Genomic DNA, 26,610 nt, shown 5'->3' on the forward strand with positions numbered 1-26,610 from the left:
TTGTTCTATGTGATTATTGGTGTGTTTGAGTGAGCAGAGATTTTGTCTATTATGGTTAGGTTGAATAGATATAGTGCAGTGCTGTTAGATTGGATAGAGGCCAGGGTCAGACAGGGTTGTCTTTGTAGATATATGAGCATCCGTATGCAATCATAAGGAGACAAATACAATGACTGACAAATAAATGTGCTTGTGCTCTGTGCTCCCCGTATAAGAGGACACCTTTTATTGTTTACTCTATAAATCCCATTCTGTTTGGCAATTAACTCTTTTACAAGTTTAGATGCAATTAAATGCTTAATGGGACATGTGCGGTTTTCTAATTTAAGGAGACCATTGCAGAAAACATGCCCAGATGAGCTTAATTGGCAACACTAAAATAGAACACTATTCCAGTTCTCGAAATCTTCGAACCGACCCAATACAAATTTTACAGACGTGATATACAGACAATTGCGCATGCTCTGACCCGTTGTGACGTTATGCACTGTACCACAGAATGCACATAACCGAAGTAAGTAGTCAGTTGGATAAGATGCACACTATGCTGTAAAATGTAATTTGCATTTAACCAATGTGCAGATATAGGGAATTCGATGTAATAAGCCTCCTTTATTCATTTTCAATCTAAATATCACGTTATCCTTTGTATCATTCATGGTGGACAATCCAGAGAGGGAGCATAAGACAAATATTCATATAACTTGAAATTGATGGTTGTAGTTCAGACACCATGCTCACCATGCATATTGTAAGATATGAGATGTCTTTCACCTCATGGACGGATCGTTTTGCGCGACATTAGACTGGAATGCATTATTTTCCCACAGTTTCCAGAGGAACTGTTACAGTTGGAGCATCATCATCCCCATATTCCCCAATAAAGCCAGTATTTCGTACAGAGTAGATGCTGACTGCCTGTTGATGATACGGTAACTGACCCTGAATATGTTTTCCGTGTCCACACGGACCTTTTGTTCCTGTTTGCTGTTAGCGTGTTTAGTACACATAATGTGTTGACACTAAACACCGTCACCTGCTGCGAGATATTGCCCTCATGTAGGGTGGAAAAATGGAGCGAACCCGATGAAAATAAATAGCGAAATTACGTGCACGGTTTGCTTATACACGATTAGGTTTTAAAAACAGCAACATGCCAGATCTCGTTACTGAAATGCGGTGAATTTCAAAGCCAAACGATATTACGTATAGTATACAATACTGAAACAAAAAAGACATTCCCCAAACTTAAATAACGCTAATTAAATATCACGAGTAACGTCTTTAGGCAAAACAAAATGGGCATCTGGAAATTCCACAGAATGGCCCCGAGGATTCACAGCTTGGCAGAACAGTCCGATCTTGGGTGGCGTGGTATGTAATTGTCCGTGAAGCGTATTGGGCTGGGTAAACATTAGCCTATAACCACTAAGGTCAGGACCAGCCGCGGATGCATAATGGTCTCAAGGTAAATTCTGTATGGTCTACTGTAGTATTCAAACCGCACACTTGCCTCTACACCTTGTGCACGCCCGACGCAGCGGTTCTCGCATGCCTTCTGTAAACTTCCGAATAATATACCATGTAAGCAAAGAAAGTTCCGAGACATGGGGAAGGTAATGGAAAGTGATCCCAGTTCTACGCAATGTATCAATACACGACTATATTGTGAACTATGTTTCAACCGTCACATACATTTAACGTAATTTAAATGTTTACATTGTAGCCACATATAGTCTTTCTTAACTGAGTCGCTGCGTTGACTTGGTGTAACAACATTATTTAACGTTACTTTGGATGTTTTTCGTTTTCGATTCAACGAAATTAAATCTGATTACAATATTTCCTAATTTACAGTATTTCGATAATCACCAGCTTTTCAAAGAGTTGTCGCTGTTGCATTTGAGATGTAGGCTACACGTACGTGTTGTATTTCCTCTATATTTGTATTAGGCTTAGTCACATTTAGGTTAACTACACACGTCTCCGCGCAAAAGTATAGAAATATGCTTTAAATGGTGTTGGTATATTGGTTCTGCCTACGGTACTGTTTGCTATGCTCTGATTGCAGTGCGTATATTTGGTTGGACGTTTTAACGACCAAGTTCCAAGTCAGAGCTGTCTTAATCTTCGTACGCCACGATCGGTACATTGCCTTTCAAGCCGCAGCGGTCTCTCCCGTGTACGGAAGGCTTGAGCAGTTTAATAGTGGAAAAGATTTACTACGCGTATGCCAGATCCCGCCTGCTGGACAGTACGTCATTGGCTTTACTCAAGTAGTGTTGAGGGAGGGGGTGGCTGGAAGCAGTCACTCCCCTGCCTACTTTTAATAGCTTTGTCATGTGATGGCAAGCAGTTGTAAGACAGGTGCCTTCGGTTCATTCTCAGTTAGGGGGCAGTTCCCTGAGTGAGAACAAGTGGAGAACTAGTGGATTTCTTTTTTTGCGTGATTTTTTTTTTCATACCGTCATTCAGTGTCTGGATGGCGTGGGACAGGTGTACCCAGGACTCTTTGTGGAGAGAATTCGAGGTGAGCTGCATAAACTCATTTTCAGTTGTTGTTGGGTTCCGAACGATTTTGGGAAGATGGACCATATAGATCATCACAGGACGGGTAGAACATACAGTTCCCATTGCTGATGCGCTGTCTGTGTTCAAAACTGGCTGCACGGAAGAGACGGAGCAAAAACAAGGTTTAGGAAGTAAATGAACTAGGGGGATTTAACTGCTTTTTGAGATGCTAATCTCGGTAGTTCATGTATTCTGTTCTTAATCTGGGGAATCACGGGAATACATTTGGTTGTCTCCGTATGACGGCTCACAGCTGGAAACTACTGAATGCGCACTTGCGTTTGGAAATCTTTTCAGTCACGAGAAAGCGGCATTCGCTGCAAGGCTGATGTGACAAGTATCCACCCGCGAAGTCTTTCCAGTGTGAGTGGCGGAAAGCCAGAATTATTAATAAGTCAGGTACAGTCCAACTTTTATCTCGACTGCCACCGACGCAGCTTTGTCCTGATTTGATTCATTCGTTGTCCCGATTTAATGTCAGAATTAAACGGACGGTACACAGGGGAGCGCGAGGCAGCAATCTGGGATACTGAAGCTCTGAATCCCAACGATACTCCGCTGCTCGTGAGAGTATCTGTGTTTACAGAGCAGTGTTGAAATAAGATGGCAATATAGCTAGACTAGTAAGTAACTGAGTTGTGGCAACATTAACTACGGAGTGAAAATAAAGCCTTTATCCTTTAACCTCTAGCCTTATCAGAGCTGGTTGCTCATTCATTTTAATCTTAGAAAGTGTACCTCACCATAACTCACCCGACGTGTATTATGGCATTACAAGAAAACCGTAGACAGATGCATTGGTAAACTGTGTGATACCATTGTAATGCTACCAGAAATTAAGCACGAGTGCATGGATTTTTATAATAATAAAACCAAAAGTAGTTTAATTCAGTATTATACCTAATATTCATAAAAACAGTTTCATTGCATCCTCTGAGACCGAGTGTTGGACATTTCGCTCTGCGATAAATGCATGTACATTACCGCAGCCGTGGTCAGCGCTTTCAAACATGTATATGGGCAGAACGTGCAGGTAGATGTAGCATGCAACTATGCATTATCGAAGAATTACTGCGTTGTTGGCCAAGCCTTCAGAAAACAATTACAGAGACTCAAACCAAATACCACTGCTGTCATAGTGGCATTAAATAACCATTAAACTAACGGTCGTAATTAGTAATTCCATATCTCGCTGTAGCATATCACACAGTTTATCTTGTGAGACTTGTTGGTTGATTTTGACGGAGGTTGATGACTGTAATGGATGTTGTTATCTTCAGTGGAGCTCTCACAATGTTCCTGAAATAATGCCCTTCTTCAGCAGCGTATTAAAGCCGTAGAGCAAACCCCGTGCATTGGTCAAAACAAACCCTGATGCTCCAGAATCGCGCTCCTGCGGTGTGTTCATGTGTTGCTTAGAAAGTCATTGGTCAACACCTCCACGCTGATTTCAAATCATGCAGTCTAGTTAAAACTGAAGCCCTCTACAATAAATGATTTTTAAAATGTACTACATCGTCCTAATGACCAAGCCGTTGCATCATGGGTTACGTGTTCTGTGGTATAATTAATGTCGGTATCAGTGGCACTATGCCCAGTCCCACCTGCCTATTCTGTGTGTGTGGCACCCACAGAAGTCGACGTTAAGACTGAAAGCTGATGTGCCTATATTTGAATTGATTTCAATAAAATCTTTTTTTTTTTTTTTTTATCAAGGTGGATGTTCTTGAGTCTCGAGTCTTGGCACCATGGGTGATGGTGAAAGTTGACTATGATGGAGGGAGATCTCTGTTATGAATTGTGTGTGTTACGTAGTAACAGGTATAATCAATTGAATTCAGTCAGGCCACAGCGTAGGTGTGGTTCCCTTGGCAGAGTGGGCTTGCCTTAGGGCTAGCCTGAGGTGAACTCTCATTGGCTGGCGGTGCACCAGGGTGCAAAAGCGCCCCTCTCAAAACAAGGCGGAGAATTTCAGTATTGTCAGAGGCGATGGAGACACAACAAGCTTTTAAAGAGCTGAAATCTGGTGTGTAAGTGGGGCGGAGGTGGGAGGGCTAAGGCGACACCTCATTCTGACAGCTCCGGAGCTGGGTGTTCCAGGACGCCGTGTTTAGCATGATGCCAACACCCCCGTCACCACACGCCATGGGGGCGTTCCGTCATGTTCAGCGGCCGACCTGTCGTGCGTCCGGGCACACGTCTCAAGTTCTGCACGGCTGCATGTGCGTCTTGATGCACCGGCACCTAAAGTGATTTACCGCGCATGATATATTTTAAGTCGCCCACAAACAAGGTGTGTGTTTCAGCACAGATCCACGTCCTTTTGGAAGACCCCGGGGAAACCTTTGTAAACATTAGCTGATCTGTGGCAATTCACAGGACCCTTGCTTTTTTACTTACTGTGACTTTAAATAAACTCTAATAATATAATTATTTTATTGTAATTGTCGCATGAAAATTTACATGCATTGTTAGGGATGGCAAGGAACAGTGGACAAAAGCAGGCTTGTTGTAAACATAGCTGGTGAAGCAGTTAACATTTAGCAGGATCTTGGCAGCAAAACAGCATTGCATTCCAAGGAAATCGTCACAAGAGCTTGCTCACGTTGAGAATATCTGTTGGCATACACTTTATGTATTATATATACACACACACACATGCACACGCGCACACACACACACACACCCGGCCAGGCTGACAGCTCTGAAATCAGTGAAACCCTCAATCGCGGCACACTGAAGCTTGTGATTTGTATCCGGAGTGCAGCGCAGCAGCTGTCAGGCTGGCACACACAAACGCAGGCGATGAATAATGAAATGTCAACAGACAGGGATGTAGCGGCGCGGAGTGTGACACTGTGCTTAAGCGCAGGGGCTAAGAGCAGAAAAGAAACAATGCGCTCACAGGGCTGAGTGGCGACGGCGGCGGTGGCGGCGACCGCTTCTCTGGCTTCAGCCCGTCAGCTGGGAGGCCTGGACCTGCTGTTGCAGGGAACAGGACCCAGTACAGGCCCCTGCGTGGGCTCCCCCCCCCAAGCCACCCCCAAAGAGAATGGAGATGCCACAAGGACTGTGTGGAATTATAGATCTACCATAATACGCCATCGTGGCCTCACCTAAGGGTAGTGCTAGTAGTAGAGTTCTTGGTTCGATGCGCAAAGCCTTTATATAGCAACGCTGTGCAAGCTCTACACTTGGTCTGTGCATCATATGGCCAACTTAACATTTTCCCCAGGGACTGTTTTCAAATACGTACAGAGGACTTCTAGAAAATGTCAAGCTCCAAGACTATATAACCATATTTTATGAACTTATGTTCCTTTGCTTTGCAAGCCAGTTTAGATAACAGCTGGCTCAACTGGAGAATGTAAATATATGTAGCTAACACAATTGCAAGATGTAAACTACTGATAATTTCACAGATAGCAACTCCAGGTGCCCTTCAAGTGGAGTGGTAAGGTAAATTCTACGGAAAAGGAGCAGGAGCATTTTCATATGTACAAATTTTCAGTGTAGGAGATATCTTAAAGTAGAAAAAACACTGACGCAAGCAAGCCAAAATGAATGTAGTGGAGTTGTAGGCATAAGCTTGAAGAAACTCGTGAACAGTGTTTGAAAACCCAGTCATATGTCTGTCATAAGCCTCTTCCTTTCCAGGGAACAAACACGCCACCAAAAACAGCACTTTTCTCATCCCTTGGTTCATACAATGTTTCAGTTGTTTTTGTGTTGACTAACCTTTCCTTTTTTCTGGTCCCACCCCTGCAGTGTGCTGCCTTGGTTGGTGAAGACCAGCCTCTTTGTCCAGACCTCCCGGAACTCGACCTCTCTGAACTAGATGTCAGTGACCTGGATGCAGATAGTTTTCTGGGCGGGCTCAAGTGGTACAGTGACCAATCAGAAGTCATTTCCAGTCAGTATGGCAATGAGTCGTCAAACTTGTTTGAGGTAAGAGTGCTTATCAACTTGCACAGCTTCTGTGGATGATTTTCCCCCCTTGTCTCTTACTGTAGGATTTCAGTGTTATCTCTGGCAGATGAAAGCTTGAAACATTTTCTTTTCATCAGTAGTTTTGGAAGAGGAAATTCGTCGATGATAAACTCATCCAAGAAAACACCAATGGAAATTAAGCTGGCTTCAGAGTCACATTTGATTCTGTCAGTGTGGAAACAAATATTAAAAAAAAATATTAGACACCCTGATATACTACTCTGAATGGTTTCCAAGAATGGCTGATAGAGACATTTTATGGGTCTGTTTTTATCGCTTGAGTTTACAAATTTGGCTTTGCGGACTCAAAAAAGCACAGAGTGAAATTACCCTGGGTGATAACAAGGAACAATGTGGTGACCTTTGACCCATAATTCCCTTCCTTTTTGAAATGGGGCTTATCGAAGTCACTCATTCGAATCAAGTGAAGTTATCGGCACATGTGAACCGGGGGTAGGACATCGTTAAGCAAACTCATCCCCGGCCACAGGTCACGTTGCGAAATGTCTTCAAAGGTTTGGAGTAAAACTTTAAACCTGTTGTACCATTGTCTCGTTTCAAAACCAGCACACGGGAGTAGTAAACAGGCAATCAAGCAATTGGGGTTAAATTAGCGGCCGCTGCGTGGCTATTGGTTTCAATAATGGGAGGGGCATTTTGTCAGCATTAGTCTCATTGGGCTTTTGTGGATTGATAATGATTTCTAATCTGATTTGCCGTCCTCAGCTCTGCGTACTGTCAGAAAGGCGCCTGCAATTTCCATTTCCATTAATAATTGCCTCCGCACTGTCTCAGTCGCTCCTGAAATGATGGAAAAGCCCAGGGCTTGCCTGGCTGCATGGCTCCCTCCAGCACTGCTGGCTGAATGTGATACACCCTGTAGCTGATGACAGACAAAAATACCAGGGGATCTACAGTTGTGTTCTGGACAGTGAAGGGTTGGTGTGGACAAGGGGGTGGGGGTAGGGGCAAGGGTGAGGGGCGAAGAGGGTGTTCGTGGGTGTGTAGTATGCTTGCGGTGGTAAAACTGCAGTCTAGTAATTGTACACTTCAGCCTTTTTGTCTGTCTGTGCTGTCCAGGGAGTATCACACACACTTCAGGACATTTGGGTCACGTGGAGAAATAGCGATGGAAAAACTAGTTTGTAAATGCAGATTCTGTTCCTTGTAAAGCTCAGTCTTCAAACTTGGTATCAATTAGCAAATGAGTGTGCCATGCAACTGCCCAGTGTACCTGTCTGAAAGTCAGAAATGTAGTGTTTGTGTAGTGTTAGTGTAGTATTGGTAATGGAGAGTTGACAATGCTTTGATGTTCAATACAAACAGATGCCAATTTTTTACACCTCCAGGATTGTCCTGTAGAGGCTGCTGTAGCACCCAGTCCATTGCTGTAGTTGATTAATGAGTGACTAGCTCTGGGGTAGAAGAAGTTGGCATATCTTTTTCCTTTCCTCTTTGAAACCACCGGCAGTATTTTCTCAACTCTGCCTTGTGACTCCGGTTAATGTGCGTCCGGGGAAGTGGAGTTTTGGATGACATTACAGCCTGCCCTCTGTTCCAGTTTAGTTAATTTTCCCAACACTCTGAGAGGGGCCCTGAGCAGCCCCTGGGAGGTGGGCGGGCAGTAGGAAAGGGGATCAGCCAAACAGCAAAAGGCACCAAATCCCCTGCAATGATTGCAGGTGCCCCACAGGACATGTTCAGCCCAATTAATCAGACTCATCTATTGGCTGAAGGGTCTAGAAGTTGATTGTGGGGGGTGGAGTTATAACTCAGTGGACTGGCAGGCCTTTGCAGCTGTCATTGCTGTTTCTGGCAGGGAGTGGGGGTCACTGCAGTTACAGCTTGGCTTAGGGGGTGATCCTAGAACCACTGAACCCCCCCTATATACACGTTCATACAATCTGTGGTCTGGGTTTATATTACTATTTTGTGGAAATAAAATGCTACTTCAATCATTTCAGTGAGAACAAGGGCAGGCTGTATTTCCTGGTTTTAATTGAGCACACCTGTTGTTTCTTTAAATGAGGTATGCAGGGGACCAGGTACCATCATTTAGACAGAGTCCGAAGGTTTCTGAACAGAATTCGGGAGGCTTGGGGAAGGTATGGGTTTGAAAGGGAGAATCTTCATGGAGAGTCTGCCGACACACGCTGTTTTATCATTAACCGAGAAGTGATAAAAGGTTTAAGGCGTAAGCGTTTACCAGAGTGGCGTGAGGAAGGACCTAAAGCAATGCCTTGCAACACTGAGGTATATTCTGGACTTTGCTTGCCTGGCGTAGCTCAGTGCCTTGCTTCAACAGTCTTCAGGCTGTAATGGTGTGCTGCTTCAGACTTACCAGGCTTCATCTTTGGGCCTGGACAGTGATCATAGAATGTTTTTTTCCTAACAACAAATGGCATCATATATTTCAATGAATATAAACGTATTTAGGGGCCCTGTTTTTGGAAGACAGCAGCTACATAATCTGGCCCTTGTGGTTCCATAGACATATGGATAGCTGATAGTGTCGTGCTTTGTGGGGCAGTTTTAATCAATTCATTCATTTATCAATTTATTTTTAACCCAGCCATTTATATGTAGACCGGCATCCACTGACCTGCTATTTGAATCCGCAGCTGCCTCAGGTTGGGTCAAAAGACGTGACATCCCCGACTCATTCCCTCAGCCAATTTTGGTGCCAGCAGTATGGTTGGAGACGGGCTCATGTCAGGCGGCCGCAGGCAGTGGGGGAAAGACAGGTGAACAAAGCCCACATTAGGGCATTACAGGTGGCCTATTTCTGTCTTATAGTCAGCTATTTGCAAGGGAGGAGTGAGGCATGGGGGAAGACTTTCTGCCAGACAGAGTGCTTTTGGATAGTTTCCTCATACCCAGGGCACTGTCCAGCTGTTCCGGGAGGTTGTGCTATGTTAGAGTATATTTAGATGGCCGGGAGATCCCGGCACTGTGGCTCGGTGGTCTCGGAGTTGTTCGAACTATTCAGGGAATGGTACACAGTGTAAATCCTTGTTATCGCTCTGCTGTGTCCACTCTGTCTTTTTAAAGCAACTATGGGAGTAGGGTCATTGTGAGCTGTAAATTTACCTGTATTCAAAGTCTATTTAGGGAACGTGTTTCATAAAGTTCGGTCAGGCCGCCCTGCTTCGCAGCAGACCTGGACCCCTGACAAAAGGCCTGGGCCGCTGACCGACGCCTCTGGCCTGACCGCAGCTTTGTGGAATGGAAACTAATTGCCAAAACGACCTTTTTCCAGGACAACAATCTCCAGCGCAATAAGGAAGGGATTGCTCTGGTCCGGAAATGTATGCGAAGACCTCCAGCGGATGGAGCATGCTTTGTTTTCTTAAGTGAGAGTCATGTGATGACATTGAATTGATTGCATGCCAGCCCTTCAGAAAAACTCCATCAGTGAATTGAAGGCAGGGAGTGTCTCACATATGGTAGGACAAACAGCAGGATTTACAGTGTGCACGAATGCATGGTGATTATTATTTTCAATGTGAATTTTATGGTGTGATTCCATACAGCAGCCGCTAATATGTCCTTCAGGTGGGGTAGGATTGTCGGGGGCCTCCGCTCGCCTTGTAAATGAGATTCTAGCAGCCAGAATAGAACAGTAGGAGACTTGCGCATTGATTAGCATTAGGCTTTTTAATTTGAGCATGTCATGATCAAATATGTTTGCATTAGACCTGAACTGCTGCCAGCGCTGAGCACTGGTGGTGTTTATTTTGCAGATTTATGCTGACATTTCAAAGCACTCCACCAACAGTTCCACCCGTTGTGGTGGAGTGGGGGGAAATTATCATGTCGCGCTGTGTGCTGGGGTGTTTTTTTTTTTTCCCAAGTGATCGCTTTTGGAACTTTGCTCTTCATTTCTGTGCAATTCTTTTAAACCCATGCAATGTATTTACATACATCCAATGCAAGAATTTGAAAAGAACCCCCGAACAAAGAGCAAAGCTATCTGAGTGTTCAGCATTAAACATTAAACGAATCCGCAGCTGTTGGAGTGTGATCACCGAGCGGGTCTAAGTTCTCTCTTTTTAGCGTGAGGCCTTGTTTGATTAGTTTGAAACACATGGCCGCTCTCCGCCACGTTCCTCCTGTTCATGAAGTTGGAAATCCAGAGGGTGTGAGGAAATGTATTCGCTCGCAGACGCATTGAGAAAATCGGACGCAGGGCGAAACAAACAGCTCTCGCAGCTGGAAAGCGGTCCCTCTGGGCCCCAAGTCTGATCGCCGTGCAGACTTTATCTGATGTATAATCGCTGGCTCATTCAGAACCAGCAGATTCAGAGGCTCAGGACTTTGTAATTGCACAGCCTGAGTTTTGACCAGCCCCTCCCCCCCCCCCCCCCCCCCCCAATCCCCTCCCATTCACCGTGTTTTTGACTCGGTCCTTATCAGTAGTCTGGACAATTCCAGCCAGGCGATTACGCCTTGTAATCGTAATAACTTTAGCTTTCATGTTTTTAAATTTGCAAATACAGTGCAGAACAGTGTCAACCGTTGTGCCACCATTTGAACCTGTAGTTGAAACCACAGAAAGGGTCAAGCATGTGACACCGCTGACGGCCTCCCGACCGCTCGTGACCTGCTCCATTTTGTCGACCACGGCAGCGCTTCCTGGCTTCCGCTGGGGCGGGGGGAGAGGGGAGGATATCTGAGGCGAGAGATGAAGGAGAGAGATGAATGAAGACGGAGCAAATCAAAGCCCATGCAGGCACATCGCAGGTGGTTCATTTATCCTGCGCCTCTTTCGCGGAAGTGCAGACCAAAGCGAGGGGGATGTGCCGGGAGGGGGAGGGGGGACGGAGCTTCCGGTAATTTCCCCCGAGCGCAGACATAAGCTCATCATCCAGCTGTGCTTTGCAGGGGGGCGGAGGGGGAGCTTAGGATGCTCTGGGGGTGCTTTATAAAAATATCAGCCCGCAATGTTTACATGTGGCAAATAGCTCACTGTTACACAGTCGCTGCTTCCTCCTGGCCTATTTTTAGACTGGCGTTGGGGGGGGTTAATCTGCTTAAGACCCCTGCAGGGACACGTCCCTTTAACCAGGCCTGAAAAGCTTAGCCAGTAAGCTCTGTGCGCTCAGATCGTTTCCACTTCCTGTTAGAACCCAAAACCGGCTGGAACACAGCTTTGTGTTCCCATGGGTGGGACATGAGCAGGCCGGTTCCTGGAAGGTCCAGTCTCTGCCTGCCTGTCCGGCTTCATTCTAGTGCAGGGCTGCAGGGAAGAGGTGGGACGCGGTGTCAATCATGTGCACTCTACCACTCCCTGCTTCATTTAAAGCCACTGACTGAGAATGTACATCTTGCACGCTCACAGCACAACAAAAAACAGCACACTGTCCCCCAACAATTTTGAGTTAGCCCCCAGAGCCTTCCTGCAACAGCAATGTGCAACTGCTCTTTTACCCCGTTCAGTTTCTGGTGATTTCTCTCCGTTTTTTTCCCCTGTCTTTCGTAAAAGCAGATTGTTTAACATTTTCCATTTCTCTCTCATAAGCTAAATCAGTGATGGAGCGATGCTATATTTGCTACATGGTAAAGCACAATTTTCATGCATACTTTTCCCCTCATTTGAATAGAGATGGTAATCTCTCCATTATTTAATGGCGTAGCATTAGTGTGGTACATTTCTCTCGTTCCACTCGTAGTCCACACTCTAACCCACAGCTACCCCTGTAGGTGAATCACAGCAGAGTAACAAAGTAATAGCTGAGCATGAAATGCATGTGTATTTGGAGGAGAATGAAGCTTTTGAGACTGAGTGTATCATAAAGTAAGAAGGAATCTTAGTCACAAAGTTATAATTACATATTCAAAATGTTGCATAGCAACACCACTGATGTTTTGAGGAAAGCGGGACCATCTGCATACACAGTATGACCCCATAATCTTCAAATATATCTTCTTATATCTTCAAAGCAGTTTCAGCTGCTTGATTCATAATGCTTCGTAATGATTCGTAAGGCCTGACAGGGTGGCTGTACAGCACGATCCCGGCTCTGACGGTTCTGTTACTCCGTTCATTTGCAGGCCGAGGACACAAATGCCATTCCTGCCGGCCCTGCAAAGAACATTGCGCGGTTTATTTTTCGCCCCGGCGTTCCCTGCATTCAGCGGGTACTTTGTCTGGGAGCGTGAGAGATGCACCCCCCGGTCTCCTCGCCAAAGTCAAAGCAGGGGTGAGTCCGGCGGGCCGGCGTCCCGCGCCGCGTCCGAGCGGCACGGTAACAGCTAATGAGTTTGTTCAGTAATCAGCGCGCGGCTGACGGTGCGGCGGTCTAAGTGCTGCGGCCATGGGTAGTGCTGATAACATCGTTTGCTCTCGAGTGCTCCCCGCACGTTGTGCGCGAACGGCGTACAGTGCAAATTGAAAAGCGTGACCTTTTTTGATACGGAGCTGCATTGATTGCAGCTCCAAAGGTTCAGTGCCCCCTGGCTACTGTACAGTGTCAGTACCGGGTCCATGACCGGCAGACTGGTTCCTATCCAGCAGCGGCTTTCTTGTTCTGGTGTCAAACAAGGTTTTTTTTGGCTCTTTCATCCTACTGTTACCCCCGATAATATTCTGCCTGAATTTTATGAGTTTGGTATCAGGCACATTTAGTAGACTCTGCCCTGCCCTCTGAAAGACTCCTCTCCTCAGTCAGAGACCCAGGGTGCCTACATGTGACTGTATACTTTGAGGAAGAAAACAAAGGTCTTTATACTACTTTTTAGTATTTTAAATTTAACTTAAATTTTCTATTGTAACAAATTCATGCATTGAACTATTTGCAAGTGCAGGCCTCTGTAAGATACATGAAGCTTATTAAATTTTATTAATATTTAAAATTATTAAGTAAAACAGCTAACAGCTGTTTGCTAACAGCTATTTGCATAGCATTTAATTCCCATGTACTGCATGCTATATTATTCCCACACTGTTGAATGTTGAGGGTTTACCTCAAAATGAATGTTACACTCCCTTGATTTTTCTCTCCTCCTCTTCTTGCTTCCTCCAGTTCTTCAGGCATGAAATAATAATATTGTTGAGGCAGGATTCAGAGAAAAGGACATTTCCTGATTGCTCTATAAAGAGCCCCCAGCCAGCTGTCACTTGGCTAAAAGTCTGAACTGAAGCAAAAGTTAAACGGAACTCAGTTCCTGGTGTTTCTGTCGTACTCATTATTTGGGTGCTTTGGAGGGTGGCATCTCCTGCAGCCACATGCACGTAGAGTTCTGGAGGTGGCCCCCTGGCTCTGTCTGGCCTTCTGCACCCCGCTGTGCCCCCGGCCTGCTGGAAGAACACTGGAAGCGCCATTCTGCCAAATTGCTTTTTAATCAGTTTCCTTCATCTGTGTGTGAACAAGCTGGCAACTTAATTTTTATCGGAGTCTGCCAATTACTCTGGTTGCCCTGTTTATCACTGAACTTAAGTTGGGGCGGCTGGGTTGTCTGGTGGTTAAGCGTCCGCGTTTATAAACCGAAGGTTGCAGAGCTGCTTTTCTCTTAAGCAAGGTGCTGTACTTAACCTAACTCTCCAGCTGTATAATGGATGTTACTGTATGTATTATAAACCAGCAGCCCTGTAGGTTATGCACAACTGGAATTCATTGGGAAGTTCTGGCTGCTCAAAAAATAAGAAAGGTTCAGGCCACACAGAGATGAGGTGAGCAATGCTGGTGAATAATCAGTGATTTCTATCTGTTTTTCATTAAATGGTTATTAACAGAATAAGAGGAGGCTGAAAACAGATAGAGAAACGGACAAGTAATCCTTAGGTCAGCTACATGCACTCAGGGCGGTACACAGCAAAGCGTTTCAACCAGTCAAGCCTTCTTCAAGGCGGAGATTATTCACCATGGTTACTCGCCTCTGCTCTGCTCTCTTCAGCTGTGTGAGTTACCCTGGATGAGGATATCAACCAAGCAAATACCATATTAATAACAATAATAGGAGTAATGTAGTTAACTCCTGAAAATTGCATAAGCTCTGGATCGTTGTGCAATGAGTATGGAGCATGCAAAGGACAGTATGTGATGTTAGAGGGACCAGCTGCGTAGTATGCAATAAAATAGAATGTGCAGTTATCTGATGTGCAGTCGTAGGGGGTTGACTGTGATAATAATATTTCCTTTGGCTTTACAACAGCTCAATTCTTCATGAATGTGGGCTTCCCACTGATCTGCGGCGCAGTCGTGGCACTAGAGGTGGTAGCTCTGCCTGTTGGCACCTTGCTGGGATCGGAAAGCCTTAAATCTCAGATTTAGAGCTTGAACAGTGGTCTGGCACGCTTACAAGCGTCCGCCTTGGCAAATTTCAATGACCGAGGCTAATTGTTGGCTGGTGTGTTAAATGAGACATCTTGTCTTGGCGGCTGACATGGCATGGACAGTCATGACATCACTGCAGATTCTTACTGGCTAAGGCTGATTGTAAAATGAACCCTGTTCAACTACTCTCTGAGTCTTAGCTATGGTGACCTGCTTGGCTCTGGTCAGCAGAGACCAAGGAAAAGGTTTTTTCCTTGATTTTTCACAGACTGCTGGTGATAACAGTTGAATTTATGGTCCTTGATTGGGTATATCACCTCAGAAGTAATGTCTTGAATCGCTCTCTCAAAGCAGTCTAACAAATTCTCAACAGATTTTTGCAGTCTATCCGGTGCAAATACAGTATGGTCATTTATAAGAAGGAAAAGTGACAGCGGTAGCGTGTTGAATCCCACGGGACCTTCACATTTTTTCGCTTACAGAGATCCGTACAGCTGTGGGTTTGTGCGTTGCCATGTCGGCTGCCGTTACCATTGGGTGTGTCTCGGAAACCGTGCCGTCGTCCCTGACGAGCGTCTCCATCCGCTCGCTAATCTGCGCCGAAGTTCCACTTCCACTCTCTGCCCGGGGAAGGCGCCCGTGACAAGTCCTGCTGTGGCATTAGTCAGACTGTGTGAAATTGCCCGAAAGCGGCGGATCACCAAAGGCACTGGCATTTAAGGGGACTGTCGCGGACCGGCCCGGGCACTCCCCTGTCACTCCTTATCTTTGCCCGGCAAGCTGGGCTGAGGAAATGAGACGAGCCACGGCTCTCTAAAACTCACTGCCGCGTCTTGGGGGAAGGCCGCCGCTCATGGCCCCCCTTACCAAGGAAGGAAGGGCTCAGGCCGGGGTGTTGGGGGGGACATTTATTTTTGGGAGGGGTGGGGGAGGGGGGGCCGGTCCCTCATTGTAGACGCCAGCAATTCCCCCTTTAGAGTGTCCGCCTGCCAAGATTCCCAGTCATGGTGAAGTGGTGTTAATAATTTATGGCATTCACAAGTCTTGTTTCTAGATGGTAATGAGTCTCCTATTGTTTGAAAGATGAGTCTGTAGTTGGTGCACTTGAGTCTGCGAATTTAATGGTGTTGAATTCCAGGCTGTCGTGTATTCCCTTACTGACTGTGCTGGTGCTTGTATTACTCTCTAGAGAATAACATAATTATTACTCATTTACTTTAAAGTTCTCCTTGGGCTGTTCTCCTAAGAGTTAGCAGTAGGTAACCTTGACGTTATCATTTAAGGCGTATGTCTAATTGGAGATTGGAAACGTTCCATAAGTGTGAACCGCAGAGATCGTGTTCAGTTGGACACGCCCTTGTAAAGATGATTTATGAGCGCTTGATGCATGTAACCAAACTCCCTTCCCATGTTGTATTTTCTCACAGAGCTAGCTTAGGTGCGCTATATGGCTGGAACAGAATGTTCCGGCCCCTCGCTGTATGTTCGGCTAAATGAGCAGCCGCTTTGTATTCCATGTGATCTGTCTTTTCTGGTTTAGTTGTGACGGCCTGCTGTCATATGTTATGCCTCTGTGGCCATGAGATGTGTCAGCGAGACTGGCATTTTGTCACAAACTACTTTGATTTATTTCCTGTGAAACGTGGCTCAGGGGCGGTAATGAGAAGGAGTATCATGCGTTTATTTGTTTTATAACAAGTTGTCATGTTGGAGTTCATATGTGGCAGCGAATGATACTAGTTCAATTTGGGTGGTTTTTCAGAAGGCCTTCCACTCGTTTGACCCCTTCCTTTAATTGGCAAGATGCAAGTGCTGCTTTGGTCAAGTGCTGCTTTGGTTTTCCAGTTGAGCGGTGCTCTTCAATAGGTTGTCCTTTTGCATTGTCTTTGCTTTAGCATTTGTGTTACAAAAGAGAGACAGAGGTTAAATGTGTTTTTCCAAAGAAAACCAGATTTAACTTCATTCAATGTACTGCACATTCGAATGATAGAAATTTAACCTAGTTTAGGAAGGAAAAATGACCTTATTTGTGATTGACTGTCCAGGTTTTTTTATTACAGTACTTTGTCACCTTTTTTCTCTTTGCTTTTAAGTTGTTTGCTTGAGATTTGGTCCTTGGTACTTGCCTTGCAGTTTCTAATCCGCGAGAAGCAGTTGGTCGGATTTTTGTCTTGAAGTTCAAAAGTGTACAATCAAAACAGTCCTGTTATCTAAGTCATGAACAGTATCAGTGGAACACAATGGCACCATAGAACTCCATAAAAGAGTTCTTAGAGATCTTTAGAGGTGTCGAAAACAACCTGTACGATAACTAAATGGTTCACCTGATAGCAAATAACTACCCTGTGCTTTCTTTTCCGAAATGTGTCAGTGTGTTTTGTGGTTAATTGAGCAAATTGACATAGCACTTTTTATAAAAACGTGAACAGCAGACTTTATAAACTTTACAGCTGTATTGGGTCAGTACGTCCTGATTTTAGACTTACTCCCCTGATTGTTAAACTTCCTTTAATTTTTGACGGTCAGTGTGTGTGTGTGTGTGTGTGTGTGTGTCTGTGTGTGTCTGTGTGTGTGTGTGTGTGTGTGTGTGTGTGTGTGTGTGTGTGTGTGTGTCTGTGTAGAGGGTGGGGGCAGGGTTGCATTGAACACAGGTACTGTACAGTATATGTGGCGTGTATTGAATTTGAAATTCCTCAGATAAAGCACACTTAGATGTCATAATCAGAATTTGGATGTGTCCCCGTTGTGTACACAATTTATTAGCTCTGTTCAGAACTGGATGGAATTCAAGCTTGCACCACAGCTTCCTGTACCTTGGCAACCGCCACGGCTGTGGCTTTGGGAAGGTGTGGCATAGGGTGTTTGGGGAAGGTCCAAATTCCTCTCAGTGAGTGACTGCGTGGTTCTCCAGTATTTGTCCAATGTGAGAGGTTTGAGAACACTCCCTGAGTGGTTTTAAACCCTCTGTGGTATGGTGTGTGTGACAGCAAACCACAGAAGCCTGTTGAACCCCAGGTACCATGTTGGTGTAACAGAGAGCAATTGGCAAGGGGGGCACAAAACATATCTTAAAAAAACGTAATAAATATTATGTAGACACTGGGATATAAGTAGACAACTGGAGGTGCCCTGAGGTCAGTCTGGGGGTGCAGTGCACCCCTAAGCACCCCCATAGCGCCAGCCCTGGTGACTAGGTTCGCAAGCCAGACCAGACACCATTGAGGTGTTGCCTCATTAGCCAAAGCTAACACTCACATACAGCTAAAAAACCAGGTCTTGCTCCCATGCAGTTGTGCACGATGCTGACCCCTCTCAGATTTCCCAGGCATCCTCAGAACGTGGGTGACAGGGCTGACTGTTGGGCCAATCACGTGCCAGCGCGGCTCCGTGGGCCGCTGTTGCGAGCCGGAGCCTCCAACTTCTTGGTTCCCTTCCCAGTGTGAAGGGCGCGGAGTGCATGCAGGAGACGCCAGCAGCTGCGGTCTGACCTTTCGGCTCAAACGGGCCCGTGGCCTTCGGAGTTTGCTATCAAAACTGCTCTTCGTTTATGGTAAAAAGGAGGGATGTGGGCTGGTAACCTTAGCAGAAAAGAAGGAGAGAAAAGAAAACATACTCCAAAGTCAGGTGTGAATGTTGTTTAGGTCTAAACCAAACAGACCTAAAAGAGCGCTTTGATACGCTAATATGGCCTGTTTTTATCATTATTTTGTTATTTATTCACTTTCCACACAATTTTATCAAGGGCCATTTATTTTACCTGTCTTATATTTTACATTTCCTTATTCTTGTATACCGGTGTTTATTTACTGAAACAATATTGCTTAAGTGGCTTTACCAAAGGTGCAACAGCAACGCTATATCCTATCCTTGAACCTTCACCCTTCTGGTTGCAAATCTAAATCTCACTTTATCGGCATGGCCTGATATTCAGTCACCCCCTGCTGATACTGGCCTCCTTGTATCCCCTTTAAAAGCATGCTGGTTCAGAAAAAAACTTTTCCTTCTTTTCCTGTCTCGTTGGATCACAGCTGTGTAGCACTTAATAGCTGGTATTTCTCTGGACTAAGCATATCTTGCTTACTGTAAATTGTCAGTAAGTTTGAATGTAGCCAAGTTTGAATGTGTTAGGGGCTTACCCCCTTAATGCTGGTCACAAACCGCAGCGCATATTGCAATATCCGTGGTGGTATCAGTCAAATAAATAAATAAGTGTCTCTTTGTTCTATTTCAAATGTTGATGTCATTATTACAGCTTTGTTATGAAGTCATTTAGCATTACACTTCATCCGGGATGAGTGGCAGTGCGTGAGAAAGATGAAAGCAGGGCTTTATTTCCATAATGGCGTGTAATCGGGGGGGGGGGACTGATAAATCGAACGGACACAAAAGGATTCATCCAGCGCCCGGGAGACCCCCCAAGCCGAGCGTGTTCATTATCTGACGGGGCCGCTCACTCGTAACACGGCCTGCGTCGCATGCGATCCACGGGGTGTCCGCTCGACAGGCCTCGCTCTGATTGGCCGTAATAGGAGCCCCTACCCGGGCGGCTCTGCACGTGTCACCCCTCTTCATGAATGATGTCCGGTGGCTCTTGCCGTTCCCTTGCTCTGCTGCACATCCTTTTAAGGGGAGGCTGTCTTCCTGATTGTGTTTGCAGCGCCTTGCTGCACACGAGGACACACCAGCCAGCAGCTACTAATAGGCTGTAAATGAAAGCCTTTAAAGGCTTTTACATTAAGCAGTGTCCGATACTCAATCACATTCCACTTGATTCTGTGATTTTCCATTGGGAAGCTGATGTGTTGAAATTCTGTACTTTTCCACTGACAATCTGTAATTTTCCATTGAGATTATGTAATTTTCCACCATAAATGTGGAGGTTTCTCTCAGACACATCCTTGCTAGGCTAACCATTCACAGGGCACCGGTGTTTTCAGGGGAGTGGCAGTGTGAAGAGCCTAACGTCAGGTTCGTTATTTTTTTCGTCCCTTTCATGCCTCCTTCTCCTGCAAAGCGCGTGTTGTGTGTCAGCTACACAAACACCTTCCTTTTGGGAAATGTTACTTTGGAAACAGTACGCCGTGTGCTCGGTGGACGAGCGACAGACCGAACTCACGCAGAGAGAGAAAATTAAAGCGCGGCGCTGCAGATGTTTGCTCGGACACCGGAGTCATGCTTTATTAAAGTACCGCACACTCACAGCTACGAAAAAAGGAGAGAAAAATCTAAGTCGTTCTGTTTCTCCCCTGCCCTCCACAGAAGATAGATGAGGAGAATGAGGCCAACCTGCTGGCTGTGCTCACGGAGACCCTGGACAGCATCCCGGTGGACGAGGACGGCTTGCCTTCGTTCGAGGCCCTGGCAGATGGGGACGTGACCAATGCCAGCGGGCAGAGCTGTCCCTCCACGCCCGACGTTCCCCCACAGCCCCTGGAGGCGGAGGAGCCTTCTCTAGTAAGTCTGTAAACACCTGCTGAGATCCTCACCTCCTCCATCCAAACAACATATACTCTGTGGCCTGGATTCAACAACAATGCACTGTAGCCTTCAATTTACTTTACTGTCTTTTCCCTCTCATGTACACTTTTATGACAGGTCACTGACATAAACTAGAAACCATATAAAGACTGAAAAAAACAAACCCTTTCTAAAAAAAAATTCAAGAAATCCTTTAATTCTGAAATTTGGCTGAGTTCAAAGGAATTACATATTGTTAAATATATGTTAAATTCTAAAAGAAAGGTATACAATGAAAGACCCTTGGTGCTCATTCAAGCCCAAAACTGCAGAGGATTGGTGAAATTGCACGCCTGAATGTATACAGTGCGCTTGTCCATTCAATCCTCTATTGACAAAACCACTCAGCCCTGCTGTTTTTTTACGGTTGGGATGACCTGACCTTAAATATATCACTTTGTTTGTTGTGTCATTATTCATTTTACTCTATACTGGCCCGTCACAACTGACTTGTTAAACCCATGCGTGTCACATGTGTTTTATTAGTGTGTACATGGACGCAGCTGTTGTGATGACACAGGTTGCTTCTCTCTGAGGGGGGAGCAGAGCCTGCCTGCATCATACATTTATTTGGCTACTCGTAAGGTTGAACATGATTACCATGTACGCTGTGAAGATGGAGGCAAGCGACTGTCAGTCACTCACGGATAGAGAACGTTTAAGAACGCACACGCCTCCCTCACGCGCTTTGCTTTGTCTCCTGTTTACCTGCAGCTGAAGAAGCTCCTGCTGGCACCCGCCAACTCGCAGCTCAGCTATAATCAATACACAGGTGGCAAGGCGCAGAACCATGCAGCCGGCAGCCACCGGATCAGACCAGCATCTGCTGTCGCCAAGGTAGCCGCCCGCCGCGATGTTTACATGAAAGGCCCTGCGCGTTTGTTTAGCGTTTGTTTAGCGTTTGTTGTCGTCCCGGGCGTGATTGTTAACTACCGATTCCCCCCCGTTTCCTCCCTGGTGCCATATCGTTGTAACAAGAACCTACTGATTACCGCCAGGCTTCCGTGTTGCACATCAAGGCAGCAGCAAGCCAACGCTCTGTTCACTGTAACGTTTCGCTCATTTGAGGAGAGAGCTTCCAGCTGTGTAGTGAAAGTGATACCAATTGCTTAAAGCAAAAAAATTTTTTACTTAATCAGTTTCACCCAACAAGAAAGTACGCATGTTTCGTATGAGAGGCAGGTAATTATTAACTATGTCAATGAAAATCAAAATGGCTCTTTAGAAGTGGGAAAAAACCATGACCATTTTTGTTCAAGTTTACAGCACAGATTCATAATCTGGACTTTTTAAAAACTGTGCTAAGTACAATGATTGTTGAGTTGAAAGTTTAGTCATGTTCAGTTGGCACACTGTCACATTATTGCAGTGCAGCTGCAGACTCTGTGAGCTTGAAAAGGCTCCAACCTTTGATGATCCGATGATGTCATTTTCTTTCACAAACTGGAAAGTCTGTAGCCATACAAAAGCCATGATTATGAAATGTGATAGTGTAATACATTAAAATTATCACTTCCACCACTGCAGATATGATTTTGACTAATTCATTTCTGGGGAATCAAGAGTTCTTTCTGATGCTTTCTACTCTTTGATCCAACTCCATGCATAAAGCAAGTGTGGCTTTAAATGTTTCAATGCAGTGGAGATTTTAATTGAGGTTCTCACTCATTATTTTTACATCTTTAATTTTACATGTTAGTTTGTGAAGCTCAATATTCGCTAAATGTATTAAAGTAAAACACCTTCATCAAGTGTACAGTAGCAGTGCTCATTCTTCAGAAACAAGCTGACAACCTTTGCGCTTAAAGCCTCACCTTAACCATTACACCACAGCACAGCCCAAATTAATCTGAGTTAGCTTTGTTATGGCTGCCTGTTATAGCCTGACAACCATTAACACTGGTATTTTCGGTGCCCCTGTTTCCAGGCGGAGAATCCCTGGAGCAGCAAACAGCAGAACAGGGCGACCAGACGCCCCTGCGTGGAGCTGCTCAAGTACCTCACGTCCAGTGATGAGACCCTCCAGACCAAAGCACAGAGGAGCAGCAAAGACAAAAGCGGCGAGGCTTCCTCCTCCTCCTCATCCTCGCCGTCCTCCTCTTCCACCTCCTCGTACTCCTCCTCCTCCTCGTCCGCCTTCTCATCATCACCCTCGTCCTCCTCCTCGTCCTCATCCTCCTCCAAGAAGAAGCTGTCCTCGGCGCAGCAGCACCACCAGCGAGGTGAGGTCCGGCGTGCAGACGGGTGTGGTTTGGCCGGAGTGGGGGCTGGGAAACGGACAGGTTGCCCCCACAGGGCCGGAGTTGAGGGCCGCTCTGAGCCCATGTTACCAGCCTGCAGGGACAGCCACAGCTGCACCAAATTAGAACACAGGTCCAGTGAAAAAGCAAGTCCACCAGGTTGGCCGCCGGCCCCGGCAGCTGCTAGGTTCATTACATATATGCATTCATACTCTCTCCCCCCTAGAGATATGAATCCAACGGGCAGCTGTGGGCGTTGCCTTGAGGCGGACCGTGTGTTGGTTAGAAAGCACTCGGGCAATGCTGTGGACAGCAGGGAGATGCACAGACACGTCACAGTGACCATTAGAAAAAGACAGGAGCCAGGCTACCCCTCTCATTGGCCCCAGCAGATGCCAACCTCTTACCAGAGTCAACACAGCCGAAACCATTTCACATCCCTCTCAAATGGTGAGCCTCCAAGCCAGGGTGGAGTTGAGATGGACCGACTTGTGTCGCCCGCCAGTGGCTGGGGCAGCATGCAGTCCGAAGGGCCCGATCTCAAGCTCACGCTGCCCGAAGTGCTCGGTGCAGACTGCTGGGATAGTGAGCCAGGCCAGGAGTCAGAGCTGGGATGCTCAGAAGGCTCCGTGGACCAAGTGGGCTGTGGCGAGTGGGGTTTTTGCGATGATGTCATGGGCAGCCCCGCGCCATTCTCACTGGGCTCCTTGAGCCCCCTTTTCCCAGCCTCTGTTATCTCATTAGGTGACCTCCCCCCCTCCGTCACACAAGAGCAGCACCCACACAGGCAGGCACTCTCCAAGCACCCCGACGACCAGGTCCTCCCACTGTTAGGTAATCATCACAGAATCTCTGCCCTCTCTCCCCTGCCCCACCGCCCCCCCCCCAACCCCTCCTCTCTTGCTTTAACCACGTCTTCATTTGACTCCATACTAACCCCCTTTGCTAATCTGACTTTAACGATCACTTTGAAAACAGTCAGCCAACTGTACCTCGTATTCATGTAGACAGCAGCTTTCCTAAAAAGCCTGCGAAGAAGCAAGACACAGCCCTTGCACACAGATCAGTCCCTGAAGAATACATTTAAGGGGCCGAGGGGGCTTTTACGTCAGGTTACATTAATTAATACTCAGTCTGCCACTTTCGGACTAGATTAAGCTGAATGTTTGTATGTGTGAGAAGCCTCAGAGTGGTGGTGGAGCGACATAGCTGTTTAATTGAGATGCATTCCTTAGCTAAGCTTGTCAATGATCAGAGCCTCTGGCAAAAGCACAAGCTTGCTTGATTCTTCTTTCTTGCTCTTCTTGTTCTTCTTCTGTGTTTGGTTTTCTGCATGTGGAATAATGTCTCGCCTGGTGTTGCGGACTTTATTGCTTGTGTTTTTTTCTGTTCTTTTTCTTTCCTTCTTTTGGTATTTTCTGTTTGAGTTGGTTAGTCTAGAAAAAAACCATGAAACGGAACACATGTGTCATCATTTCATTCCAAAAAAAGAACAAAAAAGGGGTCTAGGTGTAGAATCCACTGTCTTTAAAGGACTATGGAAAACATTTAACCCCCTGGGTTGGGTTTGCGACAAAAAAAATGCTGTTTATGATCACAACTGAGACTGAAATGTAGATGTGAATTTGGAATCTTGCAAGTTCAGTGTGATCTAGTTAAATAAATAATTTCCCATCCTCCTTTGTGTTCTACAGCCAAACCAACCACCTTGCCACTTCCTTTGACCCCAGAGTCTCCAAAGTAAGTGAGAGATTTTTATAGAGAAACAAAACATAACCCCAAAAAAGCAACAAAGAGGCATTTTATCCCTTTCATTTCCATTTAAATAATCATTAAAATCATTATAACCATCGCTCTACTCCACCGTAGGTAAATGTGTACCTTTTGTGTTTCAGTGACCACAAGGAATCACCGTTTGAGAACAAAACCATTGAGCGCGCATTGAGTGTGGAGCTGTCTGGGACTCCAGGTAAGAGGATATGCTCAAAAATAACTGGGCAATAATGTAGCATAGCAGCTAGGGAGCTGACCTTGCAACCAGAAGGTTGCTCACTTGACTGCTGAGCACTGCTGTTTTACTTCTGAGGGAGACACTCAATCTGGATTGCCTTAGTAAGTGTACAACCTACTATATGTCACACAGAATAAGGGCTTATTTAGTAGGCAAATAAATAATGCAATGATGTTAATATAGTGTTGCCATCTGATTGTCTTCCCATGATTGTCTTCCCATAGAAAAGGTAATCGGCAGAAAAATGTTTTGCATTGAACAATGGAGTTTGACAAATCAGCTCACTATATTGATTAAGATAGCTAGGGCTCTTTGACTTTGGCATGCAACCTAAAGTCTTGTTTATTTTGCAAAAGGCCCAAGGTTTGAGGTGAAGGAAAACTCGGTGGAGATCCATATGCCTCCAAACTGATTAGATCCTTAGAATGCCGGAGACCTCCTGAGGAGTTCGTCAGAGGGGTTTTGTGCAGTCTTGTCTAGATCCTAATTTTCTCTGACTGCAATGCTTGCATGCCCAGTACATTGCAGACGAAGTGATGAAGCATTATTTTTGAATTAATTGGGTTTGTTCTGCCCAGTTTTACTGATATCATCTGCACCTCCGTAAACAATATGGCTATTTGAATAGAACACAAAGGTAGTTTCCAATGTCTAGCCTAATATTTATGTTAATTGTGCCATCTTCTAAATGAGGTCAGTGCAGAAGGCGGTATAATTAGTTGTGGAAGTAGTGCTGTTATTATTTTTTAATTAATTACAAGTGTCAGTGGAAGCTATAGGTGAAGGTAATTAAACCTAAATGACAAAAATGGCAGCTGACGCTAAAACTGTGGGCTTCAGCAGTTCTCTTCTCTGCATTAATTATACTGGATTTATTTCAGGTCAAGACTTTTTACTCTTAATGGCTGGCAGGAAGTGAACAATTTGCTTTTAAGTGACTACCAGGAATGAGCCTGTGAAGTGTGCATCCATATTTTTCTCAAACCAATGTCCCACCTGCCAAATAGCTGAAGGCAGTTTACGTGAGTGCTGGTTAGTTCGGTGGGTTTAATCAGTGTTTTTGAAAACCAGTTTGGATGCAGGAATGGAAGGCCAGGAAGCTTGTGACTGCTGTTCCAGGTTTCACTTGACCTGACATGAGTTTAGATTGAACTTTGTGCACGTCATGTTTGTGCTTGCGGTGACGTAGGTGTGTGTGTGTGTGTGTGTGTATTTGTGTGTGTGTGTGTGTGTGTGTGTGTGTGTGTGCACATGGTTGTACATATGTGTTCATATCCGTATGTGTTTTTGCTTGGTGTCCATACGTGCCAGTGTGTGTGTGAGTGTGTGTGTGGGTACAGCTGGAGGTCTAGAAAGCAGCAGGGACACTCAGGTCAGCATTAGGGGCAGGTTCAACTTTAATCAGAACCTGTTAATATGTCCTCAGCTTTACTGCTGGGGGTTGGCCCCTTGCCTGAGACAAAATCCAAAGCACAAATACGCAGCATTCCACTGGCAGCAGAAACCCTTGCATTGAATCCCTGATTTATCCATTGTTCATAAGGCTATATCCTGATGCTCTGTCTTATCTAGGGTTATAGTATAGCATCCTATGAAGAAGGCATTTCCAAAGGAAGAAACATGGAGAAGAAGTCTATAAAAATTTTCTAAAGAATTGGAGGGTAAGGGGGTCATCCGCTTGCTGTGAGTTAATATGTCCTGAAGGGACAGGTTTAGGTTATCCAGCTGAAATCTGCTTCATCTGAGATTAAATTGCTTTAATTGTTAACTAGATGTTAGGGTGGAAGGGGGCGGGGTGGGGTCAGGCACTTGCTGTAATAAATAAGTGCCTTCCGTATGTTCATGGAAATTTCCACTATGGCTCTTCTGTCAGTATATGGAATGTTCAGTCATTTTAATTGCCCAAGTGAATTGATCGTTAATATCTTAGTTTTATCTGTTCGATGTAGTTTCCGCTTTGAAATGAAGCCATATTTAAAAAAAAAAAAAAAAAGTGTTGGTGAGA

General features: G+C 45.5%; 1 protein-coding gene across 1 annotated transcript in view; it reads left to right on the top strand.

The window, feature by feature from the left end:
- Window positions 1-2,356: 2,356 nt before the first annotated feature.
- LOC118769575 (peroxisome proliferator-activated receptor gamma coactivator 1-alpha-like) overlaps window positions 2,357-26,610 on the top strand; it is a 37,577-nt gene continuing 13,323 nt past the window's right edge. Inside the window, exons 1-7 of the mRNA XM_036516730.1 lie at window positions 2,357-2,530; window positions 6,340-6,519; window positions 20,097-20,291; window positions 21,069-21,191; window positions 22,282-22,576; window positions 24,289-24,334; window positions 24,490-24,563. Of these exons, the coding sequence (XP_036372623.1) occupies window positions 2,483-2,530; window positions 6,340-6,519; window positions 20,097-20,291; window positions 21,069-21,191; window positions 22,282-22,576; window positions 24,289-24,334; window positions 24,490-24,563 (961 nt within the window). The 5' untranslated portion in view covers window positions 2,357-2,482. The remainder of the gene's footprint in view (window positions 2,531-6,339; window positions 6,520-20,096; window positions 20,292-21,068; window positions 21,192-22,281; window positions 22,577-24,288; window positions 24,335-24,489; window positions 24,564-26,610) is intronic.

The sequence above is a fragment of the Megalops cyprinoides genome, chromosome 22 (assembly GCF_013368585.1).
Source record: "Megalops cyprinoides isolate fMegCyp1 chromosome 22, fMegCyp1.pri, whole genome shotgun sequence".
In the NCBI taxonomy this organism is placed as follows: Eukaryota; Metazoa; Chordata; class Actinopteri; order Elopiformes; family Megalopidae; genus Megalops; species Megalops cyprinoides.